Here is a 17,801-nt window from a genome sequence, read left to right as displayed (position 1 = left end):
AGCACGTAGGCGCTTACAAATATAATAAAACATGCCGGAATAGCTAGTTAGTCAATGTAAAAAGAAAAAAAAAAGTTCTATAGTGGATATTTAATACAAACCAATAAAATGGTTAGTTATATTTATCTGGTATGGAAAAAAGTGCTTTCAAATATATACTGTAGCTCAATAATAATAGCTCATATCTGTTGCTGGTTTGAGTAGTAAACATACATAAACAAGAACTTACGGTAAAGACAATCAGTTTTGCATAATGAAAATGTACGCTTTGAATTAATTCTCTCTCTCTCTCTCTCTATCCACACACACACACACACACACACACACACACACACACACACACACACACACACACACACACACACACACACACACACACACAAAACTGAATAGGGCAATAGTTTGGAAACAAATGTTCCATGCTCCGTTTTTCCCCCCATACTTTGACCTTGAAATGACTCAAATAAAAAAAAAATCATACTTTTCCAAACTGCGTAGGAACCCTGAGATGACACTGCAGTATTGTGTTCCCCCAGTGGGTGGAGCTTTAAAAAAAAAAAACCACATACAGCATAAATTACATTGCATGAATAAAAAAACTAATAAAAAACCCACACATTTTACTACATTATTTCCCTTTTCTTTGCTTCGTATTTAATAAAGGATCACTGGTGTCAGGCATTCTGGGCGTAAAACAAGAACTGTTATCTCAGGGAGACAAGGTTATTCATGCATACAAGGGCATTGATCCAGCCAGACCCACAGCAGTGGTTAAAATAACATCAGGAACAATAAAGCCAATAGGAAAATTTGTATAACACATTACCACAGTTCCTTTCCTGTGCACTATGCAAATAAAATGAACAGTGCTAAGCATATTGTTTCATATAAAAGTATAGATGTCCACATTTGACTATTTTTCCCATGAACAATACTTTTTCAGAAGGCTTAGGTTTAGTAGTTAGGAAATTAGTGTAGATTTTGTCTTTAGTACTAAAGTATATCCCTGAGGGTTTGCATAGCTTTCAAAACATTATAAAACCAGGGAGAGCTGAATTTATGGTATGTTTGTTGAAAGAAAATGCAGTGCTGGATCATTAATAAGGACAACATAGACAAATAACGTCAAAGGATATGAGGAACTATGAACCACATTTCACCAAATGTCTCAACAAAAGGTAAGGAATTCAATGTAAGAGCTATAGTGTCTCAATAAAAATGAAATACACTTAAGCATATTCCTTCGTGGAAGAATTACCTACTATTAAGGTTTTAGCATTCCCCCACATGCTTCTTAGTGTGTGTTCACACTTGTAGTTCGGTCCTCTTGGTCAGAAAAAAGAAAATGATAGATTTATTCTTGGTTTGCTTAGCGTTCACACTATATTTTTTTAACACTTAACCTAAAGAGATATTAAAAAAACAGCTTTTATGACATATTTTGTGACAAAACTCACCAAACATCCAAAACAATGCAGTGCATTCTGATAAATGCGCACGTTGTATGTGCGCGGCCAACGTATGATGGTATTTTGGCCAGCTTAGAACTCGTGAAGAGCTTATAAAATGTGTAAAGGAGTCAAAACAGCACCAGGAATGCTTGTCGCATCTTAAACACATGTCCTGTTTTTGCTTAATTTAGATGTCTGTGGTCTGTATTGCGTTCATATTTCATTCGAACGGCCACCAGAGTCTGCTTGTTTGATGCACACTAGGTTTCAGATGGCAGCATTCACACTTGCACAACAGAGCAATCGCAACAGGGTTTGTTTTAATCTAACCAAACGTGCCAAGAGTGAACACACTCGAAAGTGTGTTATTTCTTAAAAAGTTAAACAAACACTTCTCTTTGGGAAGCATCGTCCTGAGGTACATGGCTTTGCATGAGCGCTTCTACCCGCTCCATGTTGGCCAGAGTTGGGGAAAGGTCTGGAACTGTGGGGGTGCATGGTGAGGTTAAGAGAAAGTCACAGTCAAAGTTTGCGAAGGGCTCCAGGGTCAGGCCTCGACGGGCTTTGGCAGGACGGTCAGGCCGGTTCTTCAGCTCCAGGATCAGCTCCGTGGGGGTCTTTTGGAGCAGTTGGGAATCAAATGGCGTGCCGTGGAAAAAGGTTTGGCGCTTGAAGCGTTCCAGGGTTCGAAGGCGACGTGCTGGAGTCTTACAAAGAAGCTGAGGAGAGTAAAAATAGGTTTAAATGAGTTATTTCTTGAAGGTGACGTGAAGTGACACATCAACACCAGGAATTAGTGCGCTGCCTTTTAAAAAAAAGGGTTAGTTCACCCCAATATAAAAATTCTGTTATTAATTCCTCGCCCTCATGTCGTTCATCTTCTGAACGCAAGTTAAGATATGTTTGATGAAAGCCAAAAGCTTTATGTATCCCCCAATAGACTTCATTGTATTGCCACTTTCAAGGCCCAGAAAGGTAGTAGAGACATCGTTAAAATAGTCCATGTGACTACAGTGGTTCAACCTTAATGTTATGAAGCAACAAGAATATTTTGTGTGTGCAAAAAACTCCCAAAAAGAAATATTTCTTCTCTTCTGTGTTACAGTGCACTGCTACCGGGTTCTACGTCAGAATGCTGGTTCTGTATTGGCCGACGCTGTTCACGTGAGCACCACAACGCATGTGTGTGATACTGACGCAGAAGCCGGCCAATGCAGAGCCAGCATTCTGACGTAGAACCCGGAAGCGCTAGCCTAGAAATCTAGACGCACCCTAGCGGCAGCAAATTTAATTTGCCCGCAAGTGTCGTCCAGGAACTCTCAATACCCATCTGAGCTGTATTCCTCTCAATCTGGACGGCCCAATCACATCGTGTATAGAGTCGGCGGGCAGGGCCATAATGATGACGGCCGAGTTGAGTTTGCGTGCTTCTAGTAAACACAGAAACTGGCGAACGGCGGCGGTCTTTCGAATCAGCTTTGACCGCGACTTCGGAAGACTTGGAGTTAAGCTTTTCTCTGAGAAAAGAACAAAGAGCGGCACTGAAGTCATTCTTAAAAAGGGAAGATGTGTTCGGAGTTTAACCGACCGGATACGGCGAATGTTTAATCAGTCAGCGAGCTCTGCTTCAACTTCATGTTGCTCTGATGGTGTAGCGCTATGTGCGGAACAAGAAGATCATTTGAGAAATGTCTGTGTTTTTTGTCTGTACAATGGAAGTCAATGGACTTGAATGTTATTTGGTTCCCAGCATTTTTCTAAATATATACAGGTTTGGAATGACACAAGGGTGGGTAAATGATAGCAGAATATTCAGAATATTATGGGTGGAGTATCCCTTTATTTAACTTTTTTTTAATGATCTCATTTGAATCTATTTTTTGGGTTTATTTCAGAGACAAAATTGATACTACCAAAGTCCCTTTAAGACAAGTCATATCAATTGGCGGCCATCTTTGAAACGCCTCTCAGCCATGCAAGTGCAGCTCCTATCTCTTTGACTAAAGGAACCTGTTCACCAAACTTACCACTAAATTTCATATTTAAAATAAAAAAATGAAATCTGACAACAATAGATGCACAAATCAAGACAAAAAAAACAAACATATTTCAGCATGGACAAAGCTAATGCACATGCGCACGTCGCAGAACACTGCCTGTTTCTATAGCAACCGGCGCTTCTAAAGGCAGCTGCAGTGACGCGATGACTTCACCAATCAATTGGCTGTTTCATTTAGAATGGGGGGCTTATTCGCCATATTGGGCGTTGCACTTTGACCAATTCATAAGTAATCAAAGTGCACCTCCGTCTTCCTATGTATAAAATCTTTGATACTACTTTGAATTGAACATTTTAGCGAATCAAGCACCCCATCAGGTGACCAGGTCTCACCTCTGTAAGCAGCAGAGCAAAAGGAGGAGAGAAGTTTTTTGGCATCTCATAAGGGAAGCTGCGTACCCTCCTCAGCATGCTACAGTGATCCGGTTCTGGAGACACAGGAAACTGAGACAAGCGTGGAGAGGGGAGGGGGAGTTAAGAATGACTTGGCAGAAAAAACACATCACACACACACAAACATGCCACTCCCCCCACACAATAAACAAAAAAACACACCATGTTTGTGCAGATATATGTGCATTTGTCCTCACCTTTCCAGTGGCCAGTGCAAAGAGGAGGATGCCGAAAGACCACCAATCAGCAGCGTGGTTGTACGGACCACCGCTAAGGACTTCAGGAGCTGAAGAGACAGATTTCAGAAGAATACTGCTTACATTCCACACATCGCTAGACATAAACATCCTTTCATTTGCTCAGCCATAAATATAATTTAATGCATTTTCAAGTGACTATTTATGTACATTATTCTACACATGATTCAAAGTAATTCTTTATTTGTTTTCATTTCTTGTTTTATTATAGATTTACCCATATATTGAATTGTTCCACAAATAGTGAATGCCCTCCCTCCACGCTCAAGACGCCGGGACAAACCGAAGTCAGCCAGTCGTAGGTGACCTGTAATAAGATACAAGTAATAAGTAGAACCTCACATTTATATAATGACACTGGAAGTTTATTTTTTATCCTTTAATACAAGATTATTATTGTATAAGACTATTAATTAATATTAATTATACACACAGTACATATATAGATGTTTATATATATATATGTGTGTGTGTGTGTGTGTGTATGTGTGTGTGTATTAGATGTTTGTTTTAATTTTAGGAGCTTTGATGCCACATTTCACTTCAGCATTTTAACAAACAAATATTGAAATATTACAATAGAAATTGGATTATATGTTAATATTGTATTGCTATGTCATATTTCTGTAAATACTCTAGGCCTTTTTGAAAGCGTGATGGCTGGATGTTCTAGAATATTCCATGTTTACATGGAAAAAGCTGTCACATACTGCCCTCCACTGGAGTTACCAAAGAACACCAACTGCCTTACCCTGATCTGTTAGAAGGACATTTTCCATCTGTTAAAATACAACAGTGAATGTTTTTTTAAATATTTTTTTTTTGGGTTCAGACATATTTATTATCATTACATCACTATATAAAACAAGTGTATACCTTCACATCACGGTGGATGATTGCACAGTCATGAAGGAATCCTATAAAACAGAGACGATAAAACACAATTATTGTGGTGAGCACTTATAACTTATTCATTAACAGGATAAGTAAAAATGTATACAATATAATATGAAATGTATATAATGCAGGCGATCTAGAAGGTAAACGTAAGACATTTAAAAGGGGTCATATAATGGTACATGTACTTTTACAAGTTGATTGTACGGAAATGTGTGTTGGCAGTGCCTGTACACAACCATCCTACAATGATAAAAATCCATCCAGTGGATTTGTTTTAATCTCCTTATGCTTTTTTTTTTCTTCTTTTAATCTCCTTATATGTTTTCCACTGTCTTAAATCGAGCAGTTCGACCGTGTGATGTCATACAGTCGGACGCCCCTCCCACAATTGTTGATTGACAGCAGCGTTTCACCTCAGACCCGCCCTGAGCAAGCTCTGTCATCAGCACAGTCCGCCATTGTTGATACGCTAGAGCAGAATGGCGTCTAAGCGATTGTGGGGTTCTGTTCTTGGCTGTAATAATGAACACAGCAGTCATTCTGATGTTCCTAAGTCCTAACCGCTGAAGACAGGTTTTACTAAGAAGCTGCTCCTCAAAAAAGGATCTGTACTAGCTATTTGTGTTCCTGCTGCACCTCCAGAAGAAGTGAGTGTAGTTTGAAACGCTTGCACGCTTCACGATGAATGCGGCTAAAGTTTACAGGGTAAGTTAACTTACATTACGGGATGCTTTTTATGTATGACGTTCTCAATATAATTCATAATCCCACGTTTATAATGAACAGCGCGTTATGGTTATTGTGTTATTACAAACTGTGTACGCTGGTGATAAAGTTAATGTGGTAACACTACACCTAAGCTTACGTTTGTAGATGGTTTTTAACAGTGTCTGTTACTGTCAACAATAAAAATCATGTTGTAACAGTAATTACACTGCATAGATAACGTTACGCATCACTGACAAGCCTACATTTACAGATAAAAAGTTTATTGGCATTAGCTGTAACATCAATCTCTCAATGAACTAACTAGTATTTGTATCTCACTACGCTAACATTTTTCCTGATAGTACATACAAAGATAGATCAAAGTGACATTTCGTTAACCAACCATTCAGAAACGTCCCGTTCGAGCCTTAATTGTCGGGCCGTCATCTTGTTCCAGGTCCGACTCCGGTACAAAATGATATGGATTTGTCCTCAGAGACTCTTTCTCCAAAATATATTCATTTGTACAAAAATGGCATTATATGACCCCTTTAAAGACCTTTTCAAGCCCATATAAAGAAAATGGAAGGAATAAATTGAAGGGAAAACAATACATCAATATGTTTTACAAATGTAATTGTCTAGGGAGAAACAATGAGTTGTATTAGCAAGACTGAAATATAACTTTCAACAGATATCCGTTACTTATTAATTCCTCATCTCTATAGTTGTGGTATGGACTATGGACTATGCTATTCTACATTTAGAATGATTTTAAAACTATATTTCCTTGGTGTGAACGAGCCTTTAGACCTGCAGAAACCATGTAATATACACCACCTTTTAAAAACTTGGGGACAGTAGGATTTTTATTTTATTGTATTTATTTTATAAGAAACTAATATTTTTTCATCAAGGACAGTAGGAGAAATTAAATTGAAAACAGTAACAGTATAATGTTACAAAAGATTTTGATTCCAAATAATCCTAAAAAAAAACAGCATCATGGTTTCGACAAAAATATTAACCAGCACAACTGCTTTCAACATTGAGAAAATTAACAATTGCTTCTTGAGCACCAAATTAGCATTGATTTCCAAAGGATCATGTGACTCAGCAATCTGCTTACCTAAAGCAGAACCCAATTCGGCAGCAAACACTTTTACCACATCCTCTCCGAACTGACCAATCATCACCCAGTATGTGTACAAGTCTCCTGTGCTGCAGTAATCACACACTAAAGAGGGAATAAAGAAAATTAAATCATATAAACAGTGCCTGATTGTAGAAATCCCAAATAAACATAAAAACATTAGAAAGGGCAAGTGAACGCAGAGAAAACATGTCACTTTGGGAGATGACCAGATTCATAATACATCAGTTAAGACCATCTGTTTCTAACAGTTATGCTCTCACCAGACCACTGGCTGGTAAAACAATCACGGTTTAGATGAAGTACAGAACATTCTGGCCTGGTTTCACAGACAGGGCTTAGATTAAGCCAGGATTTGGCCGTAGTTCAGTTAGGGCATTTAAGTAGCTTCTGTAAACATTACTGGTGTTTACTTGAGACAAAACAATGGCACTGATATATTTTAAGATACGCCAATGCAAGTTAACAGCTCAAACATGTATTTTAGTCTGTCAAAATGGAATTGTTTTGAATTTGAATATGAATGTTACCCTTACTCTTATCTATAAGCTAGTTTGCTCCAAAACAATGACAAAATTCACATTTAGAAGATATAAGTGTTCAAAACACACAGTCACTCACTTCTGCCAATTCGCATATTCGTATCAAAGCGTTTCAGTATAGGGCTTTCGGTACGGACGCGCACGTGTGTACTGTACGGTTGCAAATAAAATCTTTAACAGTTTACAGTCAGCTTGTTTTAAGTGCGGAACACACTTCAATCCGAGTTCCCACACGGACATATTAAGTATTCAGTCATATAGGCACGTCAGTTCAAGAAGCGGCCCAATTATCTCTTTCTAAAGAATAAACATGAATTAATATCTTAAGGTATGTTGAGGATACATATCATATGTCGTGTAATCACTCAATCAGTGTTTCAACCGTGCAGAAGATGTCAATAAAACAGCTCACATAAACAGTTCACTAAAGAAATCAACTCTTACGCTAAATATATGCACTATATTAGCCTATATATATATATATATAGTATAAGGCTAATATTATAAAGGCTAATATTATTTATATATATAGTAGAATATACATTCTACTTAACCTGTTAGTGATGTCTTGATTATTTAATGTGTGTTTAAATAAAAATATGAAAATGACAGCCACTGTGTATAAATGATTATATTTCAGCAATGTGGAGAAAAATAATAATTTTATAATTAGATTTAGAAGTTAATGCAAAAACTTAAGCCTTTTGTGAAGTTTACATGTTTTCATACAATGTGTTATTTGAGTGTCTAAAAATAAATACCAACTGAATTTAGGCTAATAGTTCTATTTTGGGCTCTGTTGTTAACCTTTAATATTATGGTAATGTGCAAGTACGGGCTCCCTATATAGTTTACAGCATTATATTTAAGAAACTTTTAGTTATAACTGAATTAATTTAAGGATAGACACATTTTTTTCAGTAAACCACTGTTTAACAAAAATAAATAAAAACAATTTTGTATAAAAGCTGTACCAAACCCGTACCGAACAGTGACTTCAAAACCGCGGTACGTACCAAACCGTCCGTTTTGTGTACTGTTACACCCCTAGCCAATATGGATCAATGATTTTGATGACATCACTCCGCACTTCAGCTTCTCATCAGATTTTCTGTCCAGTCAAATGCTCGCTCGAATCTGAAACATCCTGCCCCTTCCATTTTAAATAGCCGCTGAAGCTGCGGCTAAAATCTGTCACTTGTTCGCACATTTACTATTTTCTTCATGGTGCACTCTATAGGGGATATGAAATGATTCAGACAGTGTAAATGTGCTTTCCATTGGGGAGAATGAAGTCTAGTTTTGCGCTAGTGTCATGCGAACCTCGGCACCGCACACATTCTGCTTCGGACCAGAGACACGAGAGTATAGAGCGGATCATATGCGCGAGTCAGCGCAGACCACAAAACGTATCGGACCCATTTTAATTGTGCACAGAATGAATTTTTAAAGTGATTATGAGGTGAAAGACGAGCTATTTACCGAGCTCAATGGCTCTGGCCAAGCTGTGATATAAACTAAACGCTATTAGCTATTTTTAAAAAGGGGAGGGGCTGTTTGATATGTCTCACCCTATTTCTTTCAGTGGACATTACGTAAACTCATTGAATAACATTGCATGTTTCAAGGAACTGCAGTCAGCCTTGTCTGTGAAACCCAGGCATCTGTGCTATTAAACAGGATCTTAAGTTTAAGAATCCCGGTGATATAAACAAATCCCAATAGTGATCTACACTAAAAAACAGTGTAAGCAAAACAAGAAGCAAAACAGTGCAGTCTGTGAATAAAGGAATTAGGTGGTAATCAAATGGTGGTAAGGCAGTAACACGTTCATCATACAGTAGCTTTAGCTAGGAGAAAGCCTTCAAGGGGTGAACTGAACATCAAAGTAGAAGGAAATTCACGTTCACGAATGCAGTCAATCAAAATCACTGGGAAAGGACTTTGGGTTTGGATTGAGGTGTCCTAAAACATAGGAGTGCGACTAATGTTGCCTTCACATGCTTTCGGGATTTAGGGTAAACACGAGTTTCCTAGAAAAAAACGGACATGAATTCCCCCTTCAATTCGTATTTACCACTGGGAAGATTGTGGATCATTTTGATACCCAAGTTGGACGGGCCATAAACTTGGGTTAAATGTCTAGTCACAAGATGACAGCCCATGACATTATATTCTGAGCTGTTCTGAATTATGCATTTCCATGGCACCACTATCAAAGCCTGGTACAGCAGTCACATGGCACATGTAGGCACTCTCAAACAATTCCCATTTTACAAGCTGTAATTACGAGATCTACAAGGACATGGATGCTTTTTACAAGTTGAAATCACATAATTGCGGTAATTACAACATGGCGTGAATTCACATTAACCACATCAGCTCTGCACCCCCCCTTGGACCCACCCGTGGGTCCAAAATTGCATCATCATAATCTTTAAAAAAAATCTATAACTTCTGCACCACAAAACTAGACATATATGGTATCATTTGAAAGATTAGAACCTCAGCTTTCTTAATAACCCAATAACTTCTGCATTTATATTACATAGAAGAAAATAATACGGTCTGAATTCGACCCCCCTGAATTTGACCCCCCCCCCCAATGAAAATCATGCAAATAATATAAAATTTCATATTTTTACCACACAAACACACCTAAAATAGACAAGTCATATATCAAATGAAAGCTATCGACCTCAGGAATATTGCTGAGCAGTTAATTGCACCGATCCCATAATTTACAGTAAATTTATTATCAAAAGAATCACAAAGATGGAAATGACTCCTTTAAACAGGCAAACACATGAGTCATATTCCTGTTCGGATCACAAACTCGTTGTAAAGCTACTTGCTTACTAGCTCAAACATGCTTGTTCCTTAGGTTGTTTGCTTCAAAATGAGACTATTTTTACATGTCTGTGAGCAAGCATGGCCAAATGACACTGTAATATGTCACCGATGTCCAGATCAAAACATGTGATGCAGACAAATACTCTTATTATTGCTAGTTTTGATTGTCGATGTAAGCCACAATTTTTGATGTCATCACATATTGCATCATGCGACAAAAAAGCTGAGAATCTCAGCTCTTTATAGACATGTCGATCATGATTCTAGACCAATCAGAGCCCGAGCTAACAAAGTTAAAGAGGCGGAGCCTTCTTTTCGATTTCCTAGTGGCCAGTTTATGTCAATGCAGATGAGTAGGAGTTATTAGAAACTTTGGTCAGATAAATCTCAATAACTTTTATTTGCGAGGAGATATCAAGAAAAATCTTTTTTTCCCCTGTTCCCCTGGTATGTTGAGACAACTGTAGGTCAGCCATTCCAAAGGTTGAAATAAAGTGGCGCAGGGCACTTCCCAAACATTGGCTTTTGAGCATCCTGACACAGCAACGTTTGCTCAACCAATTGCATGAGTTTGAGGTGGAACTACCTCAAACGTTGAAAATTAGTGTATCGATTTTATTTTACATGTCCTCTTCACAGCTGCTCACAGATTTGAAGTGGAATGATAGTTTGTGGGAGCTCCAGGGAGATTTTCGTTTCTTGGTGGGTAAAGGGCCACATTGCACTGTGTGAGGGGAGACTGATTTAGTGGTGGGAAAGGCAGGAGGAGAGTTGGGGCAGGGGTGTGTTCTGATTCACTCACTAATGTAGATGTGCCGCTGGGTCTGCCAGCAGTCCTGCAGGTCATGGACAAAAGGGTGGCGGACCTGACGCTGCAAGGCAACAGTTTGACAACAAGAGCACAGTCACAGTGAGTCACAAACCTCTGCGGGTTTTGAACTCAACCTCTTCATGTACCAGGGCGATAAAGAGACCTGCTAATATTCATCTCAGCTCTCTTTCAGTGAGTTTGCATTTATTTTCTTTCTGTTGATACTAAAACATGCACCACCGCATTCTCTATCGTACACAAAAAAAGCTATATTCAGTTAATTTTAATGGAATTTTACTATTAATTAAATAGCAGACATCTTAAAAAAAGGCTTACTTTTTTGAGTGTACTACTTATTACATAAGCTTAAAGTCAGTGCCTGTAAAAGATGACATACCATTAAATAAAATAATGATGACATCAAAGAAAAGTAAAGACTTGGGCTCACCTGGACTATGACTTCCTCCTTAGACTGCTCCAAAACTCCCAAGCGCAAAATCTCAGATTTTGGAATAACCTACATTAGACAAAATAAATGGCAAAATAAATGGCAATGTCATCTTCTGTGGCTTTGATTTTCACAAAAAGAAAGTGTTGTAGGTAAAACGTTGTTACTTAATATCAACTTGTCTATTGGATTTTTGTACAAGATCAGTATTACATATGCAATCAATACTCTGAGCAATAGCAAGCTGTAACTTTTGGCGCTCTGGTGCTTCATAAACAGAACCGCATGCGTCTTGCGGAAGAACATTGCAGCCGGATCTACATCTCTCTGTTTGTGTCTATGGTAGTCTCGCAGATACGGTGCTAATCCGCAGCGGGAATATAAACACTTATTTTATGTGTACCATAGTGGTTCAGGATAAGACAAAAACACGGTTTGGAAAAAAATCTCCATGATATACTTGCTCATTAAATACATTTAGTATTTTTTGAAATAGCATAAGTGATAAAGATTAAACTCAAGAGCTTTTTGAATGTATTAATAATAAATTATTTTTTGATGGCATTTTTGCCTCAAGCATCCGCTAATTTCTGAGCCTGTTTATGATAATCCAAATGTGGTATTTCCAGTTAATTTTGATTTGGCTGTAAATCATCAGCGTGATGTGTCTGGTAAAGTGCGTGTGGCTGCGTCATCACACCCGCTTCACCTCGTAAATAATCGTTGTTCAAGAAGTGTAGTCCGTCGCACACGTTTTTGCACTTATTCTGCTGAATGAATGCATGAAAAGCAGTTGATTGCAGTAGAAAACGTAGCCTAACAGTTTCTCTGTGTTGATGCACTTTGGGAGTTGTAGTTTTTATTCCGATTGTACACATCCATTCATGAGAATCGATCGGGTCACCCGCATCTGTGCGTCTAAATATTTTTCAGTCACACGCAGTAATTTTCAGGCGTAAATGCGCCCAAAATGGGCGTTATGTAGAGCCCTGTACCATGGTCATTTGCCAGCATTGACCACTTAAAGCTGTTATTGATGTTTCCAGCACCACCAGAGAGGTTATATTTGGCCGGAGAGGTTTTTTTTCATCAGTTACATGAAAAAGGCACGTAAGATCTAGCTTTTGGCCTGCTTTGAATCGGACACAGTGATAAAGTAATGCATACTTTTTTAAATGAATGAATTATAGCATTCATTTGAGTTCATTATCGAGATCGAGAGAGAGAGCTGTGAGTTTAATTACTTCAAAACCAGCAATGTTACCCCCTCATTGCTAAAAAATAAAATGTAGCGATTCAGTGACAAAGCTATTTTAATAATAAAAGTCACAGGGCAGCGTTGATCAGTATGTAAAGGTGTGTGTATCAATATGTATATCAATATGTAGGTGTGTACAAATGTTTGATTGGCTTATAGATGAAGTTTTTACCTTAACTGCGTAGGTCTTTTGCTTCGACTTATCCTTAACCTTTAAAATGGGACCAAAAGATCCTTTTGCTATGTAACCCAGGACCTAGGAGTTGGACGATATGATAAAATACTGTGAAAAACACATAAAATAAATAAGAAACTGTTGACTGATAAGTGAGCTTATTTTCATATTTTGCCTTTGGCATCTCTCACCTGAAAATGTTCATGTCCTGGGACATTGCGGTGGGGGAATTCAGGCAGAAACATGTTGATAAAGCTTGGAAAACTCCATTCCATATGAAGTTTCTCAGGGCCCGGTAATGAGGACACCAGGTCATCAGGAATGGACGGTTCCTTGTCACAAATCATTCTATGTGATCTGATTTGTAATGGGTTGATTCTGCAGAGCCCAGCTGGGAGAGAAATCCCCACAGCAGAGAGAAATCCCCTCCATCTGGATATTTGTGATTGCTCCTCTGACCCTGTGTACTGCTGTGAATAAACGGTATTATAAAAAATCATTACATGTTTACCCGTATCCCATCAATGACCTATTTTTAAAAATGCTCACGGGTGTTTCTGTATCTAATTTTCAATCCCAGCCCTCATTACAAACAATAAACTACTAGGAGATAAATGTACTAGAAAATAATGGGTTACAAACAAAACAATTTAAGGTAAATAAATAAATATATATATATATATATATATATATATATATATATATATATATATATATATATATATATATATATATATATATATATATATATATATATATATATTTAAGTAAAAATTATTCTAATGCATTTTTTTTGTAAATAAAAAAATATGCTTGTGTAAAATATCCTCCTCCTTGTAGGATGTTTTATTCTTTGTCACCATTATACATAAATAAACAAACTATACAAGCACCTAGCCAAGCAGACACGCTTACAACCATTTGTAAAAAGAAGGGGCAATCTCCATTTGTAAAATGTATTATATTTAGGGCTGTCAATCGATTAAAATATTTAATCCTGATTAATCGCATATTGTCATGAATTACCTCGCGATTAATCACAATTTAATCGCAAATTTTTATTAGTTCTAAATGTACCTTAAATGAATGTTTTTACGTTTATAATACTCTAATCAACACGGGTATGGACAAATATGCATGCTTTATGGAAATGTATGTTTATTATTAGTGAAACCATACTCAGAGCATAAAGACTAGACATGTATCAAAGGTCATGGATGTTTTTCAAAGAACTTGTTCATGTCTCTTAAGCCTAAGCTTATAAATTCAGAATAAGCAGTGATTTCTCTCATTTTAAGAATATAAATAAAGGGAGTTTTACGCTGGCAGTTTAGTTCAGAACAGGACACAGTTTGTATGAAACATTGGTAATGTTAAAGCTGTCATGAAGACCTGTGAGCGGACCAGAACCACACCATACCTGAAGGAGGTCCATATTCCACGAGTAGGAATATAGCGTGGATCCTTTAAGAGCTGCAGGTTCCCTATTTTGTGTGTGTGTGTGTGTGTGTGTGTGTGTGTGCGTGCCAAACTGTGCCGCGATTCACGTGAAGTCTTGAAGAAGTGTGGAGAACACAGACTCGGGAGTGCTCTTGTTCAGAAAAGTAACCTGTGTATTCGTTTTAGCTGATTGTAATGTATTTAGTTCAAGGCAACACTTGTACTGTAAGCGGTGATGGTGTTAATGTTTTATCTCAGACATGAGCGAGAGTGAGCTTCAGTGTATTCGCGTTCGGACTGCAGAGAATGTGCTCTGTGTAAAAAACACACTTTTCTTTCGACCTGGAATCTAATAAAAGCTAAGCAGAAAATATGGCAGCTCATGCAGGCTATAACTGCACTTGTTTCAGAGTTATTTTTAACTCTTTTCTTTCCCTATTAATGTTTGCTGGGGTATACTTTAGGTCTCTGGCTGATCTATATTCCTCCAACTACGGCTATGGATCAAACAGAAAATGCGCGCTGGGTTAATAAATGTAGTGCCGTTAAAATGTATTTGCATTAACACGTTATTAGTGCGTTAATTTTGACAGCCCTAATTATATTATAACAAAGGTATAACAATAGGTATTATAACAAATTAGAAATAGTTTGGGGATAACAGCAACTCAGCCACGAAGTGGTGTGCCACATAAAATAACAGAGCGGGGTCAGCGCATGCTGAGGCACACAGTACACAGAAACCAATAGCTACACCTCCAAACTTTGTGTGGCCTTCAGATTAGCTCAAGAACAGTGTGTAGAGAGCTTCATGGAATGGGTTTCCATGGCCGAGCAGCTGCATCCAAGATTTACAGTGGTGTAAAGCACGCCATCACTGAACTCTAGAGCAGTGGAGATGTGTTCTCTGGAGTGATGAATCACACTTCTTTGTCTGGCATTCCGATGGACGAGTCTGGGTTTGGCAGTTGCCAGGAGAACAGTACTTGCCTGAGTGTAAAGTTTGGTGGAGGGTGGATTATGTTGTGGGGTTGTTTTTCAGGTATTGATTTGGGCTTAAACCCTTAGTTCCACTGATAGGAACACTTAATGCTTAAGACATTTTGGACAGTTTCATGCTCCCAACTTTGTGGGAACAGTTTGGGGACAGCCCCTTCCTGCTTCAACAGGAACTTGACAGGCCTGAACTGACCTCAACCCGAAAGAACACCTTTGGTATGAATTAAAGCTGTTATAGCAGCAAATGGTAGGCCAACTCTATATTAAACCCTACGGATTAAGAATGGGATGTCATTAAAGTTCATGTGCATGTAAAGGCAGGCGTCCCAAAACTTCTGGCAATATAGTGTATAGATATGCATCATGACTCATGGGATATATATAATCTTAATAGAGAAATTTAATTTAAGTCACATTTAATTGAACAAAAAATGGATAAGATGCTGAGGTTAGAACTTAGAGCTGCCAGGCAGGAGGTCAAGAGGAAGACCAAAGAGGAGGTTTATGGATGTAGTGAAGGAGGACATGAAGGTAGTCGGTCTGAAAGAAGAGGATACAGAGGATAGGACTAGATGGAGGCAGATGATTCGCTGTGGCGACCGGAAAGGGAAAAGCCAAAAGAAGAATATATATATATATATATATATATATATATATATATATATATATATATATATATATATATATATATATATATATATATTATCCATATTCCAATTATCCATATTCCAATGTCCCAGCTTGTCCTTTGGCTTTGCTTTCAGTCCAAATCCACACAAATGAGAAATGACTCATGTAAATGACTCATTATTGTGAAGAGAGAAGAAGTAAGAAGTAAAAAAGACAGTTCTACATGATTCATTGGTCATTACAGTAAATAAATAAATGTTTTAAACTCACTCTAATGCCCTGCATGGCAACAAAAACTGCAGCTTCATAAGACCCTAGTTGTATATAAAATAAATAAAAAACATAACATATTTTATATAACATACCTATTATCAGTATACTTTTTTTGTGTAATCAAATGTGACTTAAATTTCTCTAATAAGATTTAGCTTTACTTCTACACTGGGAGATCAAACATAAAAGTAACACAGTGAGCAGCCATGAACAAAATACTTCTGCAAAGTATAAGCTTTTCTCATCACTCATACTAAGAACATAATATAAAGACTAACCTTGCTGTTTTTGCTAGCATCGGCACCCATCACATTTGTCTCTCTGCGTGAAACATTAGTTGAATCTTATACATTCATCCATGTTGTCGCCTGTAGTTTCAGTGACAGAGCACAACCTATGTGCATTACTGTTATGATCGCTCAAGTACGGTCAGGCCAAGCGCTTTTACATTGTGTCTTACACTGAAGTATGAGGTCGAACTAATTTTCCATCAAAAACAAGCGTTATCTTTCTGACAGATATGGCGACAAAAACAAGATAATCTCCGATAGCGTCGACGAATACTGCGCATCCTCCCACGTTGCTGTCACCCAATCGGATTGCTTGCTAGTTTTTAGACCACGCCCACTTGAGCGACCTCTCAAAATAGTATCAGGAGCTGTCCATGCTGAATTATTGACACCTAATGATGAAACATGACGACGCTATCAAACATTTAGCACTAAAGGATCGTGCTTCCAGTTCATCTATAGTCATATTGTAATGTGTTGTTGTTGCATTACCTCATAGGCTACCAGTTATTTTTTTGTTTGTTTTATTTCAAGTAAAGAAGTTTCAAGTTCAATTTTTTTTTATAGGTTTTAATCATATATAACTATAATATTAATTAATAAATGTTTGTATATGTCAGTTACTGACAATGCATTTGCTTTGTTTTTTCAAATGTGGAGTGACGTCCTGTGACAGCTGATCTGTTTGGGATCAGTGGGTTGCATAAAACAAGGGATTGGATTATCTCAGTGTTATTGGTATGACTGGACAGTTGGTATGACTTATGTTATGAAAACATGTTTTCTATAAACCTTCAATATTTTTTTAGCATTGTTTCTAAATCATTGATTATAAATTTTATTTAAAAAATGTTTTGTTGTCTTAAACATTGATGTTATATCCTACAAAAAGTACAATTTAAAAAAGACAACTTTACACACAAAAAGACAATTTACAAAAACTTTTTTCCATGTTAAAAAAACGTGTAGGCTACATAAAACATATCACATATATTCCATTAAAGTACAGAGATGATCACATTATTGATTCATCTCTGCACATATGGTAGCCTACATTGACAAATAATAAACATGTTTCTCACAGCCTTATTGTATAATGATAGTTTAGCTTTAACTCCTCTCTCTGTCTCTGTTTTTCTTTTTCACAAATACGCATACATG

At 37.4% G+C, this 17,801-nt stretch overlaps 1 protein-coding gene across 2 annotated transcripts; it reads right to left on the bottom strand.

Annotated features, from left to right (window-relative positions):
* Positions 1–641: 641 nt before the first annotated feature.
* rskrb (ribosomal protein S6 kinase related b) lies at positions 642–16,927 on the bottom strand. Of its 2 annotated transcripts, none has more exons than XM_067423660.1 (12): positions 16,629–16,927; positions 13,200–13,478; positions 13,006–13,089; positions 11,576–11,644; positions 11,119–11,188; positions 6,898–7,005; positions 5,037–5,077; positions 4,912–4,939; positions 4,378–4,467; positions 4,101–4,189; positions 3,844–3,954; positions 642–2,170 (listed from the first exon to the last, which is right to left on the bottom strand). In XM_067423660.1, the coding sequence occupies exons 1-12, from the start codon at positions 16,656–16,658 to the stop codon at positions 1,832–1,834; spliced, it is 1,338 nt and encodes a 445-aa protein (XP_067279761.1). In that variant the 5' UTR covers positions 16,659–16,927; the 3' UTR covers positions 642–1,831. The 2 variants fall into 2 exon arrangements, with proteins under 2 accessions (XP_067279761.1, XP_067279762.1); XM_067423661.1 differs by lacking the exon at positions 16,629–16,927 and adding an exon at positions 14,429–14,491.
* Between the last annotated feature and the right edge of the window lie 874 nt (positions 16,928–17,801).

This window comes from Pseudorasbora parva, chromosome 18, assembly GCF_024679245.1.
Source record: "Pseudorasbora parva isolate DD20220531a chromosome 18, ASM2467924v1, whole genome shotgun sequence".
Taxonomy (NCBI): Eukaryota; Metazoa; Chordata; class Actinopteri; order Cypriniformes; family Gobionidae; genus Pseudorasbora; species Pseudorasbora parva.
Note: the sequence above shows the minus strand (reverse complement) of the source record. Positions and strands in the feature narration are given on the sequence as shown.

What these genes read in the sequence shown, in the direction of transcription:
- rskrb (XM_067423660.1), bottom strand. Translation starts at nt 16,658, where the DNA reads ATGGGTGCCGATGCTAGCAAAAACAGCAAG. An exon ending in AAAAGACCTACGCAGTTAAG is followed by an intron (nt 11,645 to 13,005) that starts GTAAAAACTTCA and finishes TGTCTAATGTAG; the next exon opens with GTTATTCCAAAATCTGAGAT. An exon ending in AGGAGGAAGTCATAGTCCAG is followed by an intron (nt 11,189 to 11,575) that starts GTGAGCCCAAGT and finishes GTTGCCTTGCAG; the next exon opens with CGTCAGGTCCGCCACCCTTT.